Raw genomic sequence first — 22,619 nt, 5'->3', positions numbered from 1 at the left:
AAAATGTTATTGTGCGTCCTTTAGTAAAAATCCCACTCATACACTATGTTCAGACTCCATTTTAGATTCATACAGATTCATACTACCTTTTGCTGCCACAAATACTCACACATTCACCAATACATACACATTTATACACTCTCTTACTAAAAACACTTTAAAACTTTGAAAAATTCTTAAGAACCTAAAACAACTCCCACAGTACTAATTTACAAAATTTCAAATTCCCTCTTAGCTTGCTAAAATCCCTTAACTAATTAATATTTCAACTAAACAAATCTAACTTCTACTTTACAGACATTTCATAAAGACCAATTTAGCTTCAGTCTTCCGTAATCTTCCATTTAATTCCATTTTTCACATTTCCTCTTCCATCAATACATTGGTTACTTTTGGTCCTCTTCACTACTTAACTCTTCTTTAAATCAATTATATGAATTTTCTTCACGTCTTCTAACTTGCTAGGATTTTGTACTAGTACTGTTGAATCACTCAGAAAATAGCGTATTACGTAAGGTCCAACGTATCTAGGTGCTAACTTCTTGCTGAATTTATTCGCTGCATTACTTAAATAATGTGTCTTGATGTATACTTCCATATTCAACTTAAATGGATGGTTTCTCCGAGGATAGCTATATCTCTCCCTTCTTTGATTTCTGGCAATGCTTCTTCTGACGTTATTTATGGCTTTCTCCAAATTTTCCCTCCTTTGATCAGGAGTTAACTTCTCCGAAATAATGTCATTAACATTCCATAAGTTTGTCAGTGCATTGTTACAAGGATGGGCAAACATTAAACCAAAAGCAGTTGATTTAGTCGAACTATTTACAGCAGTATTCAAACTTGTGGCAATCAGTCCCAGATTTGAATCCCATTTATCATGTTGATTACCATAAAAACTCCGTAAAGCATTATTAGTCTCCCTCAAATATCGTTCCGACAAATTTCCGTTTGCTCTGTACGCAGCTAGCTTTCTGTGTTCCACATAGTTATTGAACATGAATTTCTTGAATTCCTTGGATGTAAAATAACTGGCATTATCAGACACAAGTATTCGGGGTACTGAGAAACTATCAAAAATTATCTTCAATTTTTCTATGATGAATTTTGTCTTGCAATCCTTCAGAGGGTACAACCATACAAAACGGGTAAATGCATCGACCACAATTAAAATGTACTGATTGAGTTTATTTGATCGGGGAAATGGTCCAGCTAGGTCAATAAACACTGTGTTTAGAGCTTGAGTTACAGGAACAGATATCAGTCGACCTTCAAACTTACGTTGTTCCGACTTAGACATCAGACAGATCTTACATTCACGGACTTTACCTTTTACGAATTCATTTAATTCAGGATGGTGAAAACTTTCATTTACTTTACTTTGAGTCCTAAAAATTCCCATATGACCACCAATTAATGAGTTGTGATAGAATGCGAATATTACACTAAACAGTTTCTTGGGCAAATAAATCTTCTTTTTAAACAATAAAACTTCATTTTTCAGGGTATAATTTTCATTATTAGTCTTATTCTTGATGCTTTCAATGATTTTCTTACACTCTTCATCGCTCTCTTGATGTACTTTAATGTCCTTAAGATCCAATGGTATTTCATTTAACACATTACAAAAATAGACTTCATTGTTGATATTGCTTAACAGATTAGTTTCGTGAATTTCCGTCTCACTCTCTTTCTCTCCACTAAACATACGTGATAACGCATCAGCTATTATATTCTCCGAACCTTTTACATGTTCAACTGTGAATGGAAGACTAAACAACCTTTCAAACCATCTAGACAATCTTCCACGGCTTTTTCGAGATTTGAGCATGAAACTAAGACCTTGACAATCAGTAACTAATTTAAAACTTCTTACTTCCAAGAATTGATGCCATTTCTCTACACACAATATTACACTGTAAGCTTCTTTTTCGTAAGTGCTATAACGCATCTCAGTAGGTGTGAATTTCTTCGAATAGTAAGCAATAGGCATTAAATTCCCCTCCTCATTTCTTTGCAATAAAACACCAGCAGCTGCAAGGTCGCTTGCGTCGGTATGCAACTCGAATTCTTTAGAAAAATCGGCCATTTGTAGTATAGGCGGATTTGCTATCTTACTCTTTAAGGTTTCAAATGCATTTTGACACTCCTCGTTCCATTTAAATTTTACACCTTTCTTCTTCAGCCCAAACAGAGGTAAACATATTTCAGCATATTTAGGAATATATCTAGACCAATAACCACACATTCCTATAAACTGTCGCACTTGCCTCACAGTTTTTGGAGCAGGAAATTTCATTAATGAGTTAGTTCGCTCGGGATCTATTGTGATGCTATCTTGTTTAATAATATGTCCTAAAAAACTTATTTCCTTACAAAAGAATTTGACTTTTTGTGGATTTACCGTAAGTCCGTGTTTTGCTAATCTCTTAATCACTTCTGTAACGTGCTCAATATGGTTTCTCTTATCAGGGCTATATACAACTATATCGTCACAAAAGTTAATCATATACTGAAATTTGATGTCATTAAATATTTTGTCCAAATAATGTGATAGTACGCTACTGCCTATTTTCAATCCAAATGGAATTCTCTTCATACGGAATTTACCAAAAATTGTACTAAAAGATGTTAAATCTCTGGATTCTAAAGCTATGGGACATTGTAAAAATGCTTTGTTTAAATCTATGACTGTAAAATATCTAGCTCCTTTTAGATGCTGATACATATTCTGCATATCTCCTAGCGGGTAATCTACATTGATTAACTTCTTATTGAGTTCAGAGTAGTTAATTACAAGTCTGTCATCTTGAGTCAAAAATGCAGGGGCGCTATATGGACTAGTGGAAACTTCCGCGACATCTTGTTTTATCCAGTCATCAATTATAGCTTTCATCTTCTCTACTTTGGGTGGACTAAAAAAATAAGGGCGTATACTAACAGGTTTATCATCCGTCACTTTAAGCTCAATTTCCAAATCAAGTGCTGATCCTATCTTATCCGTAAAAACAGTAGGAAAATTCTTAATTAACTTCTCAGCTTCTTCACACATTTCAACATCTCCTACTTTAATACTACTTAAGCTTAATTCACTCAGGTTTGTACTTGGAATTAACTTAATTTCATCTTCAGGTTTAAATGTAAAATAACCCATTTGTCGATCCATATTTAGGTTTAACTTGCTTGCACACATAAAAGGGTATCCTAAAATCATGTCAAAATATTTTAACTCAACCACTAAAAATGTTTGTTTCCAGGTAAATGATTTTATCTTAATCAAAATTTCACATTGCTTATTTATGCTCAAAGGTTCATTGTTTGCAGCAACTATGGTTCCCTGCCAAGTATTTTCACTCATAATTAATTTATTTCCCAATAATCTGTTGTATAAATCCAAGCTTATAAAGTTTTGACTAGCTCCAGTGTCTAACAAAGCTCCCACACTTAATTTGTTTCCTAAATCCACAGAAATACAGGGTAAACGTGTTACAGTTTTAGCTTTTACTTTCTTTAATCCAGGTGAATTTATTTTATTAAAATCCTTAACAACTCTTCTCAGTTCAGATTTAAAATTGGGACTATGAGAACTATATACAGGTTTATTATTTCCGAATTCTTTCTTGCCGTCCGGAAAAACAGATTTGTAGTCTAGGCTACGTGTTTTTCCTGGCTTAACTAGTTTTTTGGATCTGGTCTGTAACAATTACGAGCAATATGACCTACTCTTTGACATTTTGAAACAAACAGGCCTCTCATTGTTACGATTTGAGTAGTGACTTTTAGGTCGTTGAACTCCTGGGTTAGGTTTATCCATCCTAGGCTTATCATCAGTTGATAGATAAGGCTTGCTAACACTACTATTACTAACTGGAAAACCTTGATTTCTGAGGTAATCATTGTATGTTACATTATTTAAACTTATACAAAGATGATCTAAGTCTAAAAATGTTTCAGGGTTCTTCTCAAATATTAGTTTGTTGCGCAAATCAGGATGTATTCCATTCTTAATAAAACTAACAAGTTGACTCTCAGTTAAATCACACTTTAATACCTGGTGGTTTATTTTTATTTCATGCACATATATAGACAAAGGTTCAAGGTGTTTTTGAGGTCGAAAAATTAAATCTTGTTTCAGCTTTTCCCTTAAGGTGATTGGCAAAAATGTAGTGATTATATTAGCATGCAACAAATCAATTGATTTTGATTCCCTTTTGAATTCTAATATTTTATTCACTAATGGTGCTGTAGAATAAATTGGTAGAATCTCATACAAATCTTGCTCAGATAAAGAAGTTTCATTTCGGACAGTAACTAGGTTTCTCAAAAACTGCAACAATGTGTTTGTTTCTAAACCATTACACACAGGAAAATTTTTTAAATAAATTTCCAATGGGTTTGACAACTTTGTAAAAAGGCTACTAGGACTTAGGCTACTATTTACAACTGTACATGAGTTTGGTTGATTATTTATGACTTGACCAGGCACATTTTTTTGAAAACAATCCATTTCTACTTTTTGAGGTGTTGATGAAGTGAAGTTTTCAGTTGGTGGAACTACCGATTTAGACTGATTTAATTTTTCCCCAATTATTTCATTCTCAACTATAGAGTTATTCAGCTCCTCTTCAAAATCCCCCATTTCCTGGTCTGAGAAGGTATGCATTGTTTTAAATTGCTCAAAACTATTTAAGATTTGCTGATTTAATTTGTCTAAACTAACTTTCTTATCTGGATCCAGCTTACATTGTAATAGATTAGTAGTCCGGTTTTGTACATGCACTAGTTTAGCCTTGATTTTAGCTATTTTGAGTTTAGTCACATTTTCCCTACACTGTTCAATTAGAGAATCAATTTGTTCACACTTTTCCCCAATTATAGTTATTTCCCCAGATAAAGTGTATGAACCTTTTAAATTTGTTAAATCGGTATTCTGGTTAATACAAGATCTTAAAGTTTTTCTTAAAGAGTCTACATCACTATCACTCGTTTCTTCCCCTCTTATTCTTATCTCGTACAGAAGTTCTTCTTTGTTTAGATAATTTAAATTGTATTTTGACATGTCGAAAATTTTCAGCCTCTATTTATTTGCTGTAGTTCTTCTAACATAGGCCTACATATTTCTCACTTTTACCAGCCTTTAATTTTAAATGATTCATAAGCAGAGTGGCGCACTTGTATACCCCTACCTTGTAGCCAATTAGGTAGTATACTTTAATTTAGGATGAATCTAATTTAAGCTGGTAGTAGAAGTGAGATAAATTAAAAGACAAGGTAGGCCAAATACATATATATTTTACGGTTCTCAAATTACACCAAATACACTTTCCAAATAAAATCCATTATGGTCTTATTACTCCCAAATCTTGTACTAAATAATAAAATAGTGGAAAGATCTTACTTTAATCAGAGACCCTGGTTTAATGGTCAGAACTGGCACTAGCAGATACCATGCAAAGCAACTAGAAGCGGTGCAAAAAGCTACTGGACCAATCATAAGAAGGTGAACAAGAAGTGGTAGTACCAAGAAGTGGTTGATTTCTGTCTGAAAACATCACACAAACCCAATAAAAACTATTCTCTATAAATTCTAATAATTAAAAGTAGATTTAAGATCTTTACAACTTCTTGTGAAAATGTGCTTCTCCTAGAACAAAACTCAACAGGTCTGTATAAACTTTACTTGTTTTCTTTTCTTGTGAAATGCATTAAAATTGATTTGAAAACTATTCATTCCTTTTCATCTTTTTCCAAAAGTGATTTCTACAAAGCTATATACACTAAATCAGCTAAAATCTTATTACTAAACAATATTAAAACTACTTACAATTTTCTACAGCAACCACAACTTAGATGACCATATTTCCAGTGAACTTAAAACTGACAAAGTTGAACCTAGTTATCACTAACCACTACCAACCCTACAAAACTAAAACTTCTAAACTGCTGGTCACTCTTTCTTAATCTTTCTAGCCAATGATTAAATAATATTGTTTTGTTATTTCAAATAAAAACTAACTACCATCGGTACATGGTTAAGTGTAACATTATGCTTCCTACGCTATTACGGCTATAATGCTTATTTAGTAATTTTCAATATTTCATAACTTTTGAAACCAGTTGAGCTCACAAAATTATATTATTAGGCTACAGCATAATACTCAACTTAGTAGGCCAAGGCTAAATTACTATGTCTGAGCCAAATTTGAAATTTTTATTTTCATGCCCAAAAAAGACATCTTATTAAGCATCAAACTTTTAAAATTTAAAGATTTTGAAAATTTTTATTTAAAACCCTACAGTATGCAAGTCTATAACTTGAACTTTGAGAATATGGAGTACACACCTATAACAAAAAAATAACAAACACATAACTTAGTCATAACTTAGGATAGAATTCTTACTCTTATGTGATAATGTGCCATCAACATTTTTAATAGCGGAAACAGTCGCTTCTTCCTTTTGTTGTAGTGGGAATTCGTACTGACAAGCTTGCTTTGCCAATTCATTCGTTGCACAAGTTTGCATTCCGTACATAGATTTTGGATAGCTCTCGACTTGAGCTTGAGCCATTTCAAGAGCTCTAGACTGTTCCACTGCTTCAGCTAGGTCTAAAGTTGTATTTTCAAATAGTCTCTGTCGTATGTATGACGAGGCTAAGCCATTGATAAAAGCATCACGAATGTAATGATCCCTGTATTGAATCGTATTAACAGCTTCAATAACGCAATCTTGGCTCAAAAGTTTCAGTTCCGACACATATTTGTCAATAGTCTCACCTTGTTGCTGTTTTCTAGTCATTACTAAATATCTTGAGAATATTTCATTCTTTTGTTTGATGTAAATTGAGTTAAGAACTCTCAAAGCGTCTTGGTAAGTTTCAGATTCCTTGATAAATTTATAAGTAGTAAAAGATAATCGATTAGTTAGTAGTTTCAGTTTGTCCTTGTCTTCAACGAATTCTGTCATGGTTAGAAAGTCTTCGAATGTTTGTAACCAGTGCGTCCATTCCTCTGAGGCAGTTGGAGATTCCGGGTCAATTTGCAATTTGTCTGGTCTAAGGAATTTCTCCATTGTAATGTAGCACTAACTGAGTTTATCAATGAATGAATAAAATTGTTGTAAGAAAGACTTAGTAAACCAAAAGTATGGCTTTTATTCATTCAAAATTACAACCATGTTTTAGTTAAGAACAAATACAATATTTACAAACAAATCAAATAATAAATATTATCAGGTGATAATGTTCACATCACCACAAAGTGCAATCAGAATTATGTTAAATTTAGAATGCGATAATTCCGCTTGTCAATATTTTTCAAAATCGGGAATAATGACTGTGTAGGCCTATAGTAGGGGCCTATTTATGTTTTTATACAATTTTACACACAAAAAAACTTTCTAATGCTAATTTGGTCCCTAAACTTGGTGATAGTCATAATTATTTTACCCGGAACAGAAATGAAATTGCTGTCAGTGTCCATAACTTGGAGCTCTTTAACAAAAAAACCACCTGTGCAGGGAAAAGGTTTTTGGACAAACTCCCAGCTGAGGTGAGGAATATTGATAATATTTCCAAATTTAAAAAAAAAACTTAAACATATCTTAACTGATAAAACACTTTATGGTTTTGATGAATTGTAGATTAGTTTCATTTAGTTTTAAGCCTAGTGACGCCATTCAATGTATGCGACTGTATACCATATGAATAAAGATATTTTTTCATTTCATTAGTCAATTGCCTTTCCTAACTTATAAAAATAAATTGTTAAAAATCAGTATTTGTAACATCGCTGCGTTAAACTTTAAGCAGGTAATTAGACCTATATACTTAGTCTTAAGTACATAAATATAATTACCATACCGGTATTAAAGTTGGTTTTTATTTTAATGTTCTAGGATTAGTAGAACCAGAGATAGATATTTAATATAACGCAGAGCTCTAAAATCGCTGAAAACGGGCTTTCGGGTGAAAAAAAAATGGCCGCCATACAGTAGAAAAATAAAATAATTGCATTTTTGTACTTCTAATGTTAGGCCTAAGATTTACTTTCAAGGATAAAAATATGAAAAAAATTAAAAATCTTAAAGCAACCAATTAATTTATTTCTGGACCACTTGATATGGATTGACCCATATACGTAGGGAAAAAGGGGGGTTTTGCCCCCTAACTGGAGAAAGGGGTAAGATAGGTAAATGGCAAGGCGTTTAAAAGATGTTGTGTTCAACTTAGCGAGGCGTAAATTCGCGCAGCCACGTCACGTGCGAGTTGAACGTGTTTTATTTTCCAAATCATATGTTTTCTCGTAATTTCTCAAAGACTTTCGAATGACATTCGCTATGAATTAGCATTGAATAACTTATTTAACACTAACTTTTTAGTGTTATATACGGTATCCAATAGAGTGTTGTATTCAACATTGAATATGCTGTAGTAGGCCTATAACTTAGGGTAAAAACTTGAAAACAGGACAATTGCTGTCCCCTATATCTGAGAAAATTATTCCTACTCACCAACAGTAATTAAGTATATTTTTTCTAATGTTTAGCCTTTGTAGTTCATAAAAATGATCTTATTAGCACAAAAATTAGTTAATAAATTTATTATTGCTAGAAGAGAAATTCAACCTCTGGTTTTTATGTAATCTGTGTCACACAAACAATCCTAAGTTTTGACAAAGATATCTACAATAAATTTTGCAAATTATGATTCCAATAGATTTTTAGATAGCCTACCTAATAATACCAAAGTTTAAAATAGGCTACCTACTTTGTATGGTCGCCATTTCAAAGAAAAAGTATTAAAGTTTGAGAAATGTGATTGCTATAAATATACAAGATGTTAAAAACACAAATAACACTCTAAAAAAATTGCTGTGATGATTTCATGATCCTTCTATATTCTTTATATCTAACTCACAATACAAATTATAGGCTGCAACAGTTTTTCCTTTAAACAATATAGGCTAGGGCTAGCCTACTGAAAAATATAATTTTTAACTTAAACTTTTTAACTTAAAAATTACCATTAAAGTTAGCGATTTTATTTATGTGCCAACAAACACCATGTGACCCACTATTTCAAGAGTGACCCAAATTACAAGTAATGTAGACGTCACGTGACTGACATTACACTTAATGCATGCAGGTAACGTCACTGACATCATACAGTGACTCAAACGCATTTAAATGGGGAACTTTTATGTATTAAACAAAACTTGTGTTATAATTTAGGCTATTAAAAAGTGTCACCTTTTCCTTATTATCGTCTGCTAATAACCGGTCACATAATACTTAGGTGAGGTACATAATTTTCTTTCAAATCTTGGAGCCAAATTCTCGCCACCCACATTGTTATGTTGTATAATCCAGCCCATCATCAGAATAGGTAAAGTAAAGAAAGTAAACACAGAAGTAATTTTCAATTATATTTTGTGTTACCAAAAAATTAATTCTCGACATTGAGAACTCAAAGTAATTTGGGTCACACAATTTACCAAAAGTAATGTAGGTATAGGTCACACATCATATCCTCAGATTTTGTGACCCAAATAACAGTGACCGAAATTAGTATTTTCACTCTCGTCATTTACTAAAATAGAACATAGAGGCCATGGTTCCCTTTGCTGGCCATAAGTTTGATTAAGTATGTGTTTGACTTAGACCTATATTATCTTAGTTTTAAATAAATTATTAACGCTTACAAAACAGATTTTAAATAAAGACTTTCCGTATTAACTGAAAAAGCCTGGCATCACATCACGTCTAACCTACTTCACCCACAGTCAACAACGAACTGAGAGAGGCTGAAATATCGATCCGCCCAGAGTCGATAGGGTTGAAAGACCTGACAAGAACTGGTTCCAACCCTCGAACCCAGCCTTACATTCACGGCCAGGGACGCTACTTTTAACAATCGTTATTTCCAGCATAATTTCATTAAAAAGCCTGTTTGGTAGTTTTTGTCAATTTTTAACATTATAAATTAATTAAAACCAAATATTTAAAATGTATTGCCTTACTGATAATCAGTGTTGGGGAAGCTACTTTTAAAATGTTGCTAGCTACAACTACTGCTACATTTCCAAAAAAGTAGCTTAGCTACAGCTACAGCTACAGTTCCGAAAAAGTAGCTAGCTACAACTACAGCTACAATGAAATGTAGCTACAGCTACAATTTTAGCTACTTTTCCAAAGACGTTACTTTTTATTCCACGCACATTAGGTAAATGTAAAATCAATTGCAACTACATTTTTATTGAACAAACAAAAAATGTCAGTATTGTATCTAACATTACTTGGAAAACCAATTATTCCTAGATTGTATTTAATTTGTTGGCATTATAAACCTAAAATCACAACAACGGAACCAAATAGTTGGGTGTTCATTCATACTTAGTACTTATTTTTTTTTAATATTGCATTATTTTTAAGCATCTTATATGTAAATTTCATTAAGTTCAAAGGACATACAACAAAACTATATTTTAAAAGCTCATTTTATTTCTTTAATATAGATTCATTTATAGATGTCTTATATCAACAATTAAGACCAATAAAACTGTAAAACGATTATTTAAAAATACTTTTTTGTGTTACAGTACAGAGCCTAGCCTACTGAAATTGGAGTTTATTGCATTTTTAACTTTTAATGTTAAAAACGACATTGCTATAACTTTTAACCATAGTGATAAGTTACTTGTTCTATGAATAACACTTTTCAATGTCATGAAATCGTCCTTTATTGTCATTATGCATAGGGCAAATTGTGCTTCAACCTAGTTAGAGAAAACAGTATTCAGCAACTTATTCTGAAATCGGCTTTTGATTTAAACATGTTGAAATTTGTAAAGTAAAAATAACATGTAGGCTTACTTGGCTATGTAACAAGTTGGCTATAGTAGGTTTGTTCTTGCAAGGACTAAACAGATATATTCCTAATAATTGAACTTGGATCTTGGTATGCGTCTTAAATCATAGCATAGCCTAGAAATAGTCCTATACAAGAGCTGTTAGCAGGAGTAAACTATGCTATTTTCTCAATCTAAGTTTCATGTTATGTGGAGATTTTTCGTTACAATTATCATGTAGTCTAGGCATATCTTAAATCTCATCAGGTAATTTCCTCTTTGTTAATTTAGTAAACCTTTGAAAAATCTTCGTAATCTAACCAAGGAAGGGCTTGTGATGATGAACCACAATCAACAGCTGAAGCTAGACCAGCTTTCTCATTATTTTAAGGTTTAGTGTTGGTTTCCATTAAAACCCGAGTTAAAACACTATCAATATAATAAAGAAACTAAATTGATAACTAATTTCCCTGTTAATCACTTGCAAGCATTCAATAGCTTCTCTTGTCACCGGTAACGTTTAAACGTCGTCTGCAACTAGCGATTTTATTTTATCTGACAGTAATCATAGAGTAGTAAATTAAGGAAATGAGAGCCAAAAATGTGGATAACACTCATTTAATAGCCTCCATGCACACACAACGTTGTAATAAGGAATGAAACGGCTGCAACCAACTGTATGAAGCCAAGAAAGTAGGCCCAATTTTTTTGAAAATCTCAGTTTGAAAGAGATTGTTGCACGTAAGGTTGAGGTTATGATAAAAATCACTATCTCAAACGATGTTAATGTAGCGAGAAAAGTAGCTAAAATTCCGCTACAACTACTTTAAATACCCCCGCCGCAGCAAACCTGCCGACTAAGCGAATTTCCATTTGTCTGAATTTATTTTCAGTTAAATATATTTTAATAACATTAGGTTTAACGAGTACCTAGGTTTGCTGCTACAAGGAAACTAATAAAGTGCATTTTTGAGTAAAATATTGATAGCTAAGTACAAAATAAATAAATTTGCCAAGTTTGATCAAAATATATCCATAAGCAAGCAAACTACAACATTTGACAATATTCTCCATAAGAATAACATGGGAATTTTAAATTTAAATTTTTTTTAATTTTCTCCGTTACTATTAATTGAACAAAAATACTTTTATATACTAAATTATTTGTTTTTTTAAGCTCTTTAAAAAGGTCTAAAGAGAAATCGGGAAATTTTCTGTTTTGAGGGTGAAAAGTGAGAAAAATCAATTTTTACCCCATAAAACCCCCCGTAAAGCCCCGTTCCCATGGTCCGATCGTGCTGGTTCGCGAACTCATTCAAGTTTATCCCGCTTTACACCTTTAAACCAAATTTCATCAAAATCGGATAAAAATTACTCAAGTTATCGTGTTCACGGACACATATATATATATATATAAATCTATATATATATATATATATCTCTATATATATATATATACATATATAAAAATTTGAACGAATGGTGTTTTTGGCCTCTGGGGACATCAAAATGAAAAAGTAAATCGGTCCCGGTTCTAGGTCTCACCGTGCCACCTACGGTAATAGCTACTTCCCTATAGGGAAATTCGCTAAAATGTAGCTAGCTACAGCTGAAGCTACAAAATCTTAAAAGTAGCGTAGCTACAGCTAACGCTACAAAAAAAGTAGCGCGCTACTGTAGCGTCGCTTCTTGTAGCGCGCTACTTCCCAACACTGCTGATAATATATGCTTGGCCTATGTATTCAACATCTAACCTAGGGGACAAGGTTTTTGCAATAAACATACCCATTTTGGAACTTTTCAAACACACTTTTCTTTACTACATAGTATTAAAATCGGGAAACATAAACATTTTTATTCAAAGGAAGATATAACTAGGTGGCGTTCGCAGAGGCATCCACAAAATTGAGCGGAGTCATCAAGGGTTCATATTATATTGTTTTTGTCATACTGCAGTAAAATCAGTAGTTTTTAATGCATGCGTTGAGGGTCTCTAGCATTTTTAATATTTAGGGAGTAAAAATCGTTTTTAGCCTCTATGGAGTAAAAATCAGCTGTTGTCAACTCAGTTGTAAATTTTGATTGTAAACGATTGCATGTAGGTATCGAAAATATGTATCGATTCGTGCTTTGTAATCATTTTAATATACAATCCCAATTTAATCCAATTTTAATATACAGTCTCTTCCCGTAGCATTTTAGCATTGCAGATACATTAATCCATTCCCACACTGAACACTGCTCACCTTTACTACTTCCTTCACCACACCCTACGTCGTGGACCTGTTTCCCTCTCTTCCCATAGCATTTTAGGATTGCAGATACATTAATGTAATTGCCAAAGACAGTTCCCACACTCTGCACTGCTAGCCATACTACTTCCTTCACCATTTACTACATCATAGACCTATTTGCTTTCTTTCTCATAGCATTTAAGTATTACAGATACATTTATCTAACTGCCCAAACTCTGCACTCTGCACTGCCCCAGCCTTTACTACTTCCTTCACCACTTCCTACGTCGTGGGGCCTGTTTCCTTCCCTTCTCATAGCATTTTAGTATTGAAGATACTTTAATCTAACTGCCACAGACAGATCTCACACTATGCTGATGCTCATACTTTACTACTTCCTAAGCCACTTCCTACGTCGTGGACCTGTATTCATCACTTTCCATAGCATTTTAGTATTTTAGATACGTTAATCTAATTGCCACAAACATTCCCACACTCCGTACTGCTAGCCTTTACTACTTCTTTCACCATTTCCTATGCCGTGGACATGCTTGCATCCCTTCTCATAGCATTTTAGCATTGCAGATACATTAAAACTGCTACAAATGGTTTCCAGTTCCCACACTCCACACTGCTCACCTTACTACTTCTTTCACCTCTTCCTACGTCGCGGATCTGTTTCCCTCTCTTCCCATAGCATTTTAAGATTGTAGTTACCCAAACCTAATCGTCATAAACAGATCCCACTGTCCGGACAACTCGAATTTACTACTTCCTTCACCACTCCCTACATCGCGGACCTGTTTCCCTCCCTTTCTATAGTGTTTTAGGATTGCAGATACCTTAATCTAAACGTCATAAACAGTTCCCACACTCCGGACAGCTCGCCTTGACTACTTCCTTCACCACTTCCTACGTCACAGACCTTTTTTCCTCCCTTCCCGTAGAATTTTAGGAATGCAGATACCTAAATCTAATCGTTATAAACAGTTTCTACACTCCAGACAGCTCGCCTTGACTACTTCCTTCACCACTTCCTACGTCATGGACCTGTTTTCCTCCCTTCCCGTAGAATTTTAGGAATGCAGATACCTAAATCTAATCGTTATAAACAGTTTCTACACTCCAGACTGCTCGTCTTTACTACTTCCTTCACCACTTCCTACGTCGAGGACCTGTTTTCCTCCCTTCCTGTAGAATTTTAGGAATGCAGATACCTTAATCTTATCGTCATAAACAGTTTCCACACTCCAGACTGCTCGCCTTTACTACTTCCTTTACAACTTCCTTCGTCGCGGACCTATTTTCCTCCCTTCCCATAGCATTTTAGGATTGCAGATACCTTAATCAAATCGTCATAAACAGATCCCACACTCCGGACAACTCTTCTTTACTACTTCCTTCGCCACTTCTTACATCCCGGACCTGTTTCCCTCCTTTCCAACTTTGAGACCCAGTGGGGTGGATTCCTGAGAGACTTTTTTAGCGCCATATAGATGTTTGCACTCACCGATATGGTCTTTATCACTATGCAAAATTTAAAACGATTGATTCAGCCGTCTAGGTGGAGTTTGCGTATTATGAAATGCATAAGAGTCGACGTATAAGAGCTTCGCTCGCTCCGCACAATAAATTAGGCTATTTTAGGACCCATAATTTGGCTTCTTTCCTAAAATTATGACATCGATATTTTGGCATACAGTTATCGTAAAGAAATGAAACTTGTACATATACAATGCATTTTTCTTGGTGTATCAACTAGTAAATATGAAATGAACGAGATAAATAGATCTCGTAGCGCACTGAAGTAATAAACTTTTACTTTATTACGATACGAGACCCCTGGGTCTTGTATCAAAAATAGTTGTTCCAATTACTACATGAGGCTAATGGGGTGATTAGTAACCATGGTAACCTTTGTCGAATGCTTGGATGAAAGAAGGAAACCAAAGAAATAATTCAAGAACAAAGAGAAAGAATAATGGTGTTTTTATGCTGTTATTTTTATGAGTTATCTAATGTTTTATAGGTTTACATATTTATCGTTTTCAACCACGGGAACATAAATCTTGTTTAACTATCGACGTGTTTCTATTCTAAAACAGCACTAACGTATGCGTATTAAAGGCAAAGGTTAAAATATCACGATTGTGCAATGTTGCATTTTGATGTAAAAAAGCAAATCATTTAAACATTAATTCGAATATTTCTCCTGGTCCCTACTAAATCATACAAAAATCAATGCTAAATAATCGTCAAACCGGACTAGCAATTTCCGATAAACAACTTTGTATCATTGGTTTTTGTTTTGCGATTGGGATCCCTTTCCCAGCCCTTTAGGGAAGTGGTGCAAGTCTAAATATAGCTTCAAGGTTGCACCCATCCCTTCCCCCCGCCCACTCGACTCACTGTTGGCACGCACTCATTTTGAGGTCATAGCCCAACCCCAAAATTATAACGAAATAAATACAGTAATTTGTAAACATATTTTATTTGTATTTTATTTAGCCTGAAATCAGCCGTAAGGAAACGCATTCATATAAAAAGTTATTAAAGAAAGATAAAATATATTTTTTTTTATAACAGTTACGATTATAAGGAGTTTGTAAATAAACAGATAACATATATTTTTCTTAGTTTGTTATTGTAGGAAAAGAATAAATACAAATAAATAATGAACTCTATTACAGCTGTGCGGTACGAGATCTCGGGGTCTCGTACAATGACGTCATATTTACTTCCTGGGCTGGCTGAAGATTGTCAACATTGTACTGGTTCAGATAAACTAACACTCAGCGCTCTCTCGCCTTTCTTTACAAGGTTATGATGCGCAAAAGATTACTGCGCAACGTAATCTCGGGGTCTCGTATCGCACCTGGGTAATCATAGCGGACGAGACCTATAGATCTCGCAACGCACCATTGGAATAATGCTATGCTGGAAAATATACAACGCAGTGAACGTGTTAAGGTTGATGCGGAATCCTATCCCCCGGAAAACCACCCCCCAGGTGAAACAAGACGTCACAAAATCTGCCAACTAACCAATATGGGAACCGTGTTGGCAACTGGAATATGCTACTACCCCCCTAGAAAAATAATGCTATGTAGCCTAATTGTAATGTTTATTCCGGACAGTCGGACAGTAATTCCGTTGTATAACAGAAAAGGCATATGGGAAATATAAAACAGAATTTTGAAATGTTACACAAAGTTTGGTTGGATTGGTTAGGTTAGTTTAGAACTTTTTTAGTTTCCGTGACTGGAAAACGCCCCCCCCCCCCCCCCGGTCTTCTGACATCAACATGACGTAGGAACCCGGTTGGGGGGGGGGGGGGTAATTGTCCGGGGGCAGTCTTCATAGCCTGAGCGGAAAATAAATACTTAAACAAATAAATTTACAATATTTTATTTACAACAAGATATTGTTTAAATTTTTGTTTAACACAAAGCTTTTATTGAAACTCCAAAAATGGGCAGTTTGAACAATTTTTTCACTGCCCAAGCACCAATCTTGCAGAGATTACTTCAAGAAGTATAGCATTTTAACTTTCCCCAGTTTATAATGGGATTTACTGTCATGTCTTTGGGCAAACCGAGCTGAAAACATTAATAGCCTCCCGAAGGACTCGAAGGCATTGATGGATGTAGATGTAACTTCCACAAAGTTTTATTTCATCAGCAAACAAAACTTGATGTCATTAATGATTATGGAGAACAGAAAATATCTGGAATTCTTTGGTCGTTTTCATATAAAATATGCAAGAAATCCATATTCATCCCATAAAACCACATGAAAACCTTCACATGGCCTAAGTTAATCAAGACAGTTACTAAAACTCAACCTATGATGAGTGAGTGTTTATTGTATTAAATCAAAGTACTTGGGGATTGAGCTTTGTTCGGGGAGAATCATTAGTTAACTCTGAAAGCAGTCTTAGTATTGCAGATACCTACATTAATCCATTCCTGCACTCGGCACCGCTAGCCTTACTACCTCCTTCACCACCCCCTACGTCGTGGACCTGTTTCCCTCCTTTCCCATAGCATTTTAGGATTGAAGGTACAATAATCTAACTGCCACAAACGGTTCCCACACTCTGCAATACCTCATCAGACATAAATCAAACACAAGTTAGGAATGATCTTTATTAAGAAATAACTTCTATGTGGGCTAAGTTAATAGCCAAAGGAATTTTGTAAATTAATAAATAGACCTATAGAAAGCTCTACTGTGCATAGCAAAAATTTCTCATACTCCACACTGCTAGCCTTTACTAATTCTTTCACCATTTCCTATGTCGTGGACATGTTTCCATCCCTTCTCATAGCATTTCATTAATGCAGATACATTAATCTAACTGCTACAAACAGTTTCCAGTTCCCACACTCCACACTGCTCACCTTTACTAATTCCTCCACCTTTTCCTATGTCGCGGAACTGTTTCCATCCCTCCCCTTTCATAGAATTTTAGGATTGCAGATACCTTAATCTTATGGTCATAAACAGATCCCACACTCCGGACAGCTCGCCTTTACTACTTCTTTTATCACTTCCTATGTCACGGACCTGTTTCCCTCCCTTCCCATAGCATTTTAGGATTGCAGATAGCCTACTTTAATCTTCGTCTTAACAGTTCCCACACTCCGCACTGCTAGCCTTTACTACAATGTATCGAGTAATCTTCAGTAGGTCCTCTAGGGCCTAATCTTTGCTTAATAGTAACAAGTGATGTTTTTCCTTTTGTACTGTATTTTGTAATTTACTAGTATACTGTTGGTAGATGGCTTATTATGAACACATGCTACAACTTGCAAGTCTTTTGTTAACTTTTTCCTAGTTATTTAATTCAACCTACATGGTTACTTAGCAACTCATAAGACTAATGATAAAAAAATAATGTGACTTTTAGTTTCATTTTTCTACGTAATAAGATTTTTGTTGGCCGTTATAACTGCAGTAAACTTGTTTTTAGAAGCCAGAAATAAACTAAGTCTATTTACAACATTTGAAGAAAATCGTCAAAGCCGTTTTTGAGATCTTTGTGCAAGCAAGCATACATAACATACAAGCAAACATTGCTCATATTAGAGTATTAGTATAGGATACATAATAGCAGAGATTTATTCTTATTTGATTTTTAAGCTTCATTATTAAAGTTAATATAATATTTCAGTATTTGAAAGAGACTTACTACATATGTTTTAAGGTTTTCTTCTAGATTAAATTTTTTTATTGTGGTTTAACTTGTATTTTACATGTATTGCACATTTTTGTTTTAGGTCCGGCAAGACGACAACCTTCCAAAACAGATTTGCCTTACGTGCCTAACAAAACTTGATACATGTTGGGCTATGTACTTGCAGTGTAAGGAGGCACAGACCAAAATTGAAAAGAAATTATATTCCTTGTCGAGAGAGCGAGACAAAAATAATCAGGTTAGATAATCTAAAACTTCTTTCTAAATTTGTATTGACAGCTGCACGGTGTGAAGTTTTAATTTTGCTGTGTTTCATCCCTAAATAATCTCGTAAATACTAATTCTGTTATCTACAGGATTTGGTGCTTCAAATTTATGGCTAGGTTTAGTGGTAACATAAATACCTAATGCTAGGCATATCCTTCTAAAATATCCCTGAAACAAAAATAACCCAATAATAATTTTACAATAATGAATGGGTTTGGTACAGGAAGTAAATGTTGCTCCGTGTGCAATGAAGAGAGCTTAATTTTAATGTGCTTTTGTTTTTTCGCACTAAGGCCAACTTGCAAGTTCACTCTTGGTGGAAGGATTTATTTATTTATTTATTATACACTAAGGCCTGAGAAGTCCGTTAAGGTTCAGACTTTATTCAGAAACTGTTCAGAATTTGTTCCATTTGGTGATTCAAGCCTGAAACAGAATGTGATCAACAATTAGGTTCTGATTATAGAGTTGGGTTGATGCTGTTGTAAGTTAGGCCTAACTTGCTACTTTATTTTTTAGTACGCTGTTTTTGACCACTAGGAGAGAACAATGGCAATCATTTTGATATTGTACTTACGAATTTGAATGAATATGCTCAGCGGCATGTTGCAAATAGTATGTTATAATGGTCATGATGATGCACTTATGTCAGCCAGGCATGTTCCACAGCAAAAAATCAATAGATGATTTAAAAACACTATGTAATATGAGCACGACTTTTCTAGTTGGAGAGTAGGACTTTGGTCCTGAATCCCTAGGCTCAAATCTTTTGGCAATCATCAATAGTATTTATTTTCTATGTAAAAAGACTGCCAACAGCAATTTTCCATTACCATTGAGGATATACGTATAAGAGGAGACAGATAATGCTAATACGGTAGTTGTTACCGATTTTGGCAACATAGTTTGGGTTGCTGATGCTTGGGTCTCAGTAGTCGGTCGGTGTGCTTACAAGCCTCTGTATATATTTTGGCGCCTCTGGGAACGTTTTAATAATTTAATATTAAAAATGTAGTATTATAAAACAACAAAACTACAACCAAACAAACAAGTTTCATCAACAAAAATGACATTTTACAACCTACAATGAAGGCAATATAAAAAAAAACCAAACTGCCTTACCGAGATGCCCGAGGTGGAGTATAATCGATACAGACTGGTCTCTAAATGTTTCACTTGTTATACCAATCGTCTCTGCTAAGCAAGCTGTACACACCTTTAAAAATAAAAAAAAAATAATTGTTGAGGTTTTATTACAAACATAAAAAATATGTATAGAAGCAAAATAATAAAAATGGAGAGGGAGAAAGGATAACATAAGTAGAAAAGATCTTAAATTGTTTGGTGAGAAAAAGGGAAATAAACATTATTTTGCTGAATGGCCAATCAGAATACTTGCCATAACCTTCAACCTTATAGTTAACCTTAGTTAACCGTCAAGAATATTGAGTATACAGTCAAAACTAAACCCTCCTTGATATTTGAATTCTTAAAATATCGATGGTATCAAAATGCAAAACCAATCTACCATTTTCTGTAAGGAAGAAGATGCAGCTCAAAGTTGCAGATTCGATTTGTTACAGTTTGGGGAGTTGGTAGCTCAGTCGGTAGATGGGCTACGAACAAAAACAGTAGTTACAGCTCACGTCCCAGTGCTGCCACTAATGTTTATCAGTAGCCTACATTTAATTTTTTTCACTCACCCCTTGCTTTACTCGACAGACCTACGGTCCATGTTGATGAACAATTGTAAATAAAAAGAAGCTGCCAACCTTTAAAAAAGTGGTATTTAGTGACTTTAAAGTACCATACTACATCTTAAATATATTTTTTTGTCTTTGGGTGTTAAACATTTTGAAACACACCTAATGAGAATATTTATTTATAGCTCTGTTGACATGCAAAGTAAATTAGTATTTTTGTCTCATTAAAAAATTTCCAGTTTTATTTTTCTGTGTGATGTTTAAAAAATGTAACGTTTTAGTAGTTATATTTGCCATTAGTATTTAGATGTGTTACTGTAGATGGATGTAGATTTTTTGTAAATCTTTGATGTATCTAGATGTTTATTTGATTATGTTCTAGTATGTATGTGCTTGTGATGTTGCACTCTCTTTTATCCCCTTTTCCTCATTTAATTGTTAAACAGAAATAACAGTGTATCATTCTTAATATCAGTTATCACACAGAATAGTTACATACACTAATTGCTTCTATATAGCTTATTATAAATCCAAGAAGACAAAATCTTCGTCCTCTGGTTCAAAGGGTTAAAGAGTTGATTCGTGATTCTTGTTTTATTGTGCATTTATTTGTTTTAATTTAGTGTCCATTATTAATAATTTGTTATGTTTGTTCCATGTATATGTGTGTATATTCTCAACATCTGTCGTCCAAAATTGATTTGGTTATTTTTATTTACCTTGATTCTTTTAGCTTTTGCGAATTTCCCAGTAGGGAAGTAGCTATTACCGCAGGTGGCACGGTAAGACCTAGACCCGGGACTGATTTACTTTTCTATTTTGATGCCCCTATTTGCCAAACATTTTATTTGTTAAAACTGTTATGTGTGTCTGTGATCATGATAACTTGAGTAGTTTTAATCCATTTTTGGTGAACACTTTTATGAGTTTATGAACCAGCAAGATTGGGTCATGGGAACAGAATGTTGGGTTTTAAAATTTGTCAAAAAAGGTTTTTTTTCAAATTTCTATTCATTAAACTTAGAAATTTATATATTACTAGCTGTGTACCCGTTCTACGCACGGGGATCTTATAATATTCAGTTGAAACCTTCTTATATAAAGAACAGCAGTTGGTTTGCATATTTTAAGATATGCTGGCCAAACTATTATACATAGCTTCATTATTATTTATTATAACTATCATGTAGAGTTAAAAAACAAATAATTTTGTACAATAAACCGTTGTATGATTAAAGTTTATGGAGAAAATTCCAAAACATTGTACATTTAAAATTCCAATGTTTTTCTTATGGAAAAAGTAAACTGCTCTAGTTTGAGTACTTGTTTATGTATATATTTTGATCGAATTTGGCCAATTTATTGATTTTATACCATACTATTAAAATTTTTCATAAAAAAACAATTTTTTCTTTCTTCCCTGTAGCAGCAAACCTAATTAGGACTAGTTGCATCTAATGTTATTTAAATCGGGAATAAATGTGACAATTTTAATGACATATTTTAGTCAACATACAAAAAAGGAAATTGGCTCAGTCTGCTGGTTTGCTGTGGCAGGGGAATTATGTATGTGATGTTAGCATTTGTGAAAATTAGAAAATGTGTAAAGTAGCCCTTAGTTCACTATGTAGTATTTATATACTAGTTTGAATATCTTACCTGTTAGGCTTGAGTTGGTGTTTTATAGATTACAATTTGGTTGTTTTTGGTGGTTAATACATCTGATTCATCTGAAAATAGACATACCTAGGAATAATAATATTTTCCCTTCAAAACCATGACAATTACTACCATTTAGTAGAAGTATAACACCAACAATTTTTGTCAGATCAATGCAGGAGTTTATCTTCTTTCAAGGTCCCACTGTGCATTGTTGTTTTCTACATTGAGTGGTGGATGCTTAAGCATGTTGTGTGAGTATAGTTGCATGTTAGGCAGACTTTACTGATGATATTTAATAAATTTTACATTGTGTGCTTTCAAATTTTACTTTGTCCCAGCCCTCCGCAAAGTTGACCAAACAAACATACTTTTAGTTCCTTCATGAAAACACAAGTTTGATTTATTATTGTCATTAAATTGAGGTCGTGGTTGAAGCTTTGTTATTGACATTTGAGTGTTGACTTTATTTCAGTTGTTAGAATTTAGTTTTCAGATAAGTTTACCTATCTTGTTTCTGGAAAATATGTGGACTTTTTAAGTGATTTGCTCAGTTGGTTTTTTTTAGGCAATAGGCAATAAACTTAACTTTTCAGTTTCATTAAATTTAAAGCTGTGTTTACACCATACCAGTTGGAGGGCAGGTTACTTGCCTCAGCTAACTTGAAATACATTAGAGGCATGTAACCTGCCTTGCTACCTGCCTACT

The 22,619-nt window shown here is 33.9% G+C and overlaps 1 protein-coding gene across 3 annotated transcripts in view; it reads left to right on the top strand.

The window, feature by feature from the left end:
• Positions 1-22,619, top strand: part of LOC128989735 (uncharacterized) — a 56,106-nt gene that overhangs the window by 18,571 nt on the left and 14,916 nt on the right. For all 3 annotated transcript variants that reach the window (XM_054411759.1, XM_054411758.1, XM_054411756.1), the window contains exon 2: positions 18,364-18,519. In XM_054411759.1, the coding sequence (XP_054267734.1) occupies positions 18,436-18,519 (84 nt within the window). In that variant the 5' untranslated portion in view covers positions 18,364-18,435. The remainder of the gene's footprint in view (positions 1-18,363; positions 18,520-22,619) is intronic.

This window comes from Macrosteles quadrilineatus, unplaced genomic scaffold (assembly GCF_028750875.1).
Source record: "Macrosteles quadrilineatus isolate MER2022 unplaced genomic scaffold, UCM_ALF_1.0 Scaffold_3__2_contigs__length_128488019, whole genome shotgun sequence".
In the NCBI taxonomy this organism is placed as follows: Eukaryota; Metazoa; Arthropoda; class Insecta; order Hemiptera; family Cicadellidae; genus Macrosteles; species Macrosteles quadrilineatus.
Note: the sequence above shows the minus strand (reverse complement) of the source record. Positions and strands in the feature narration are given on the sequence as shown.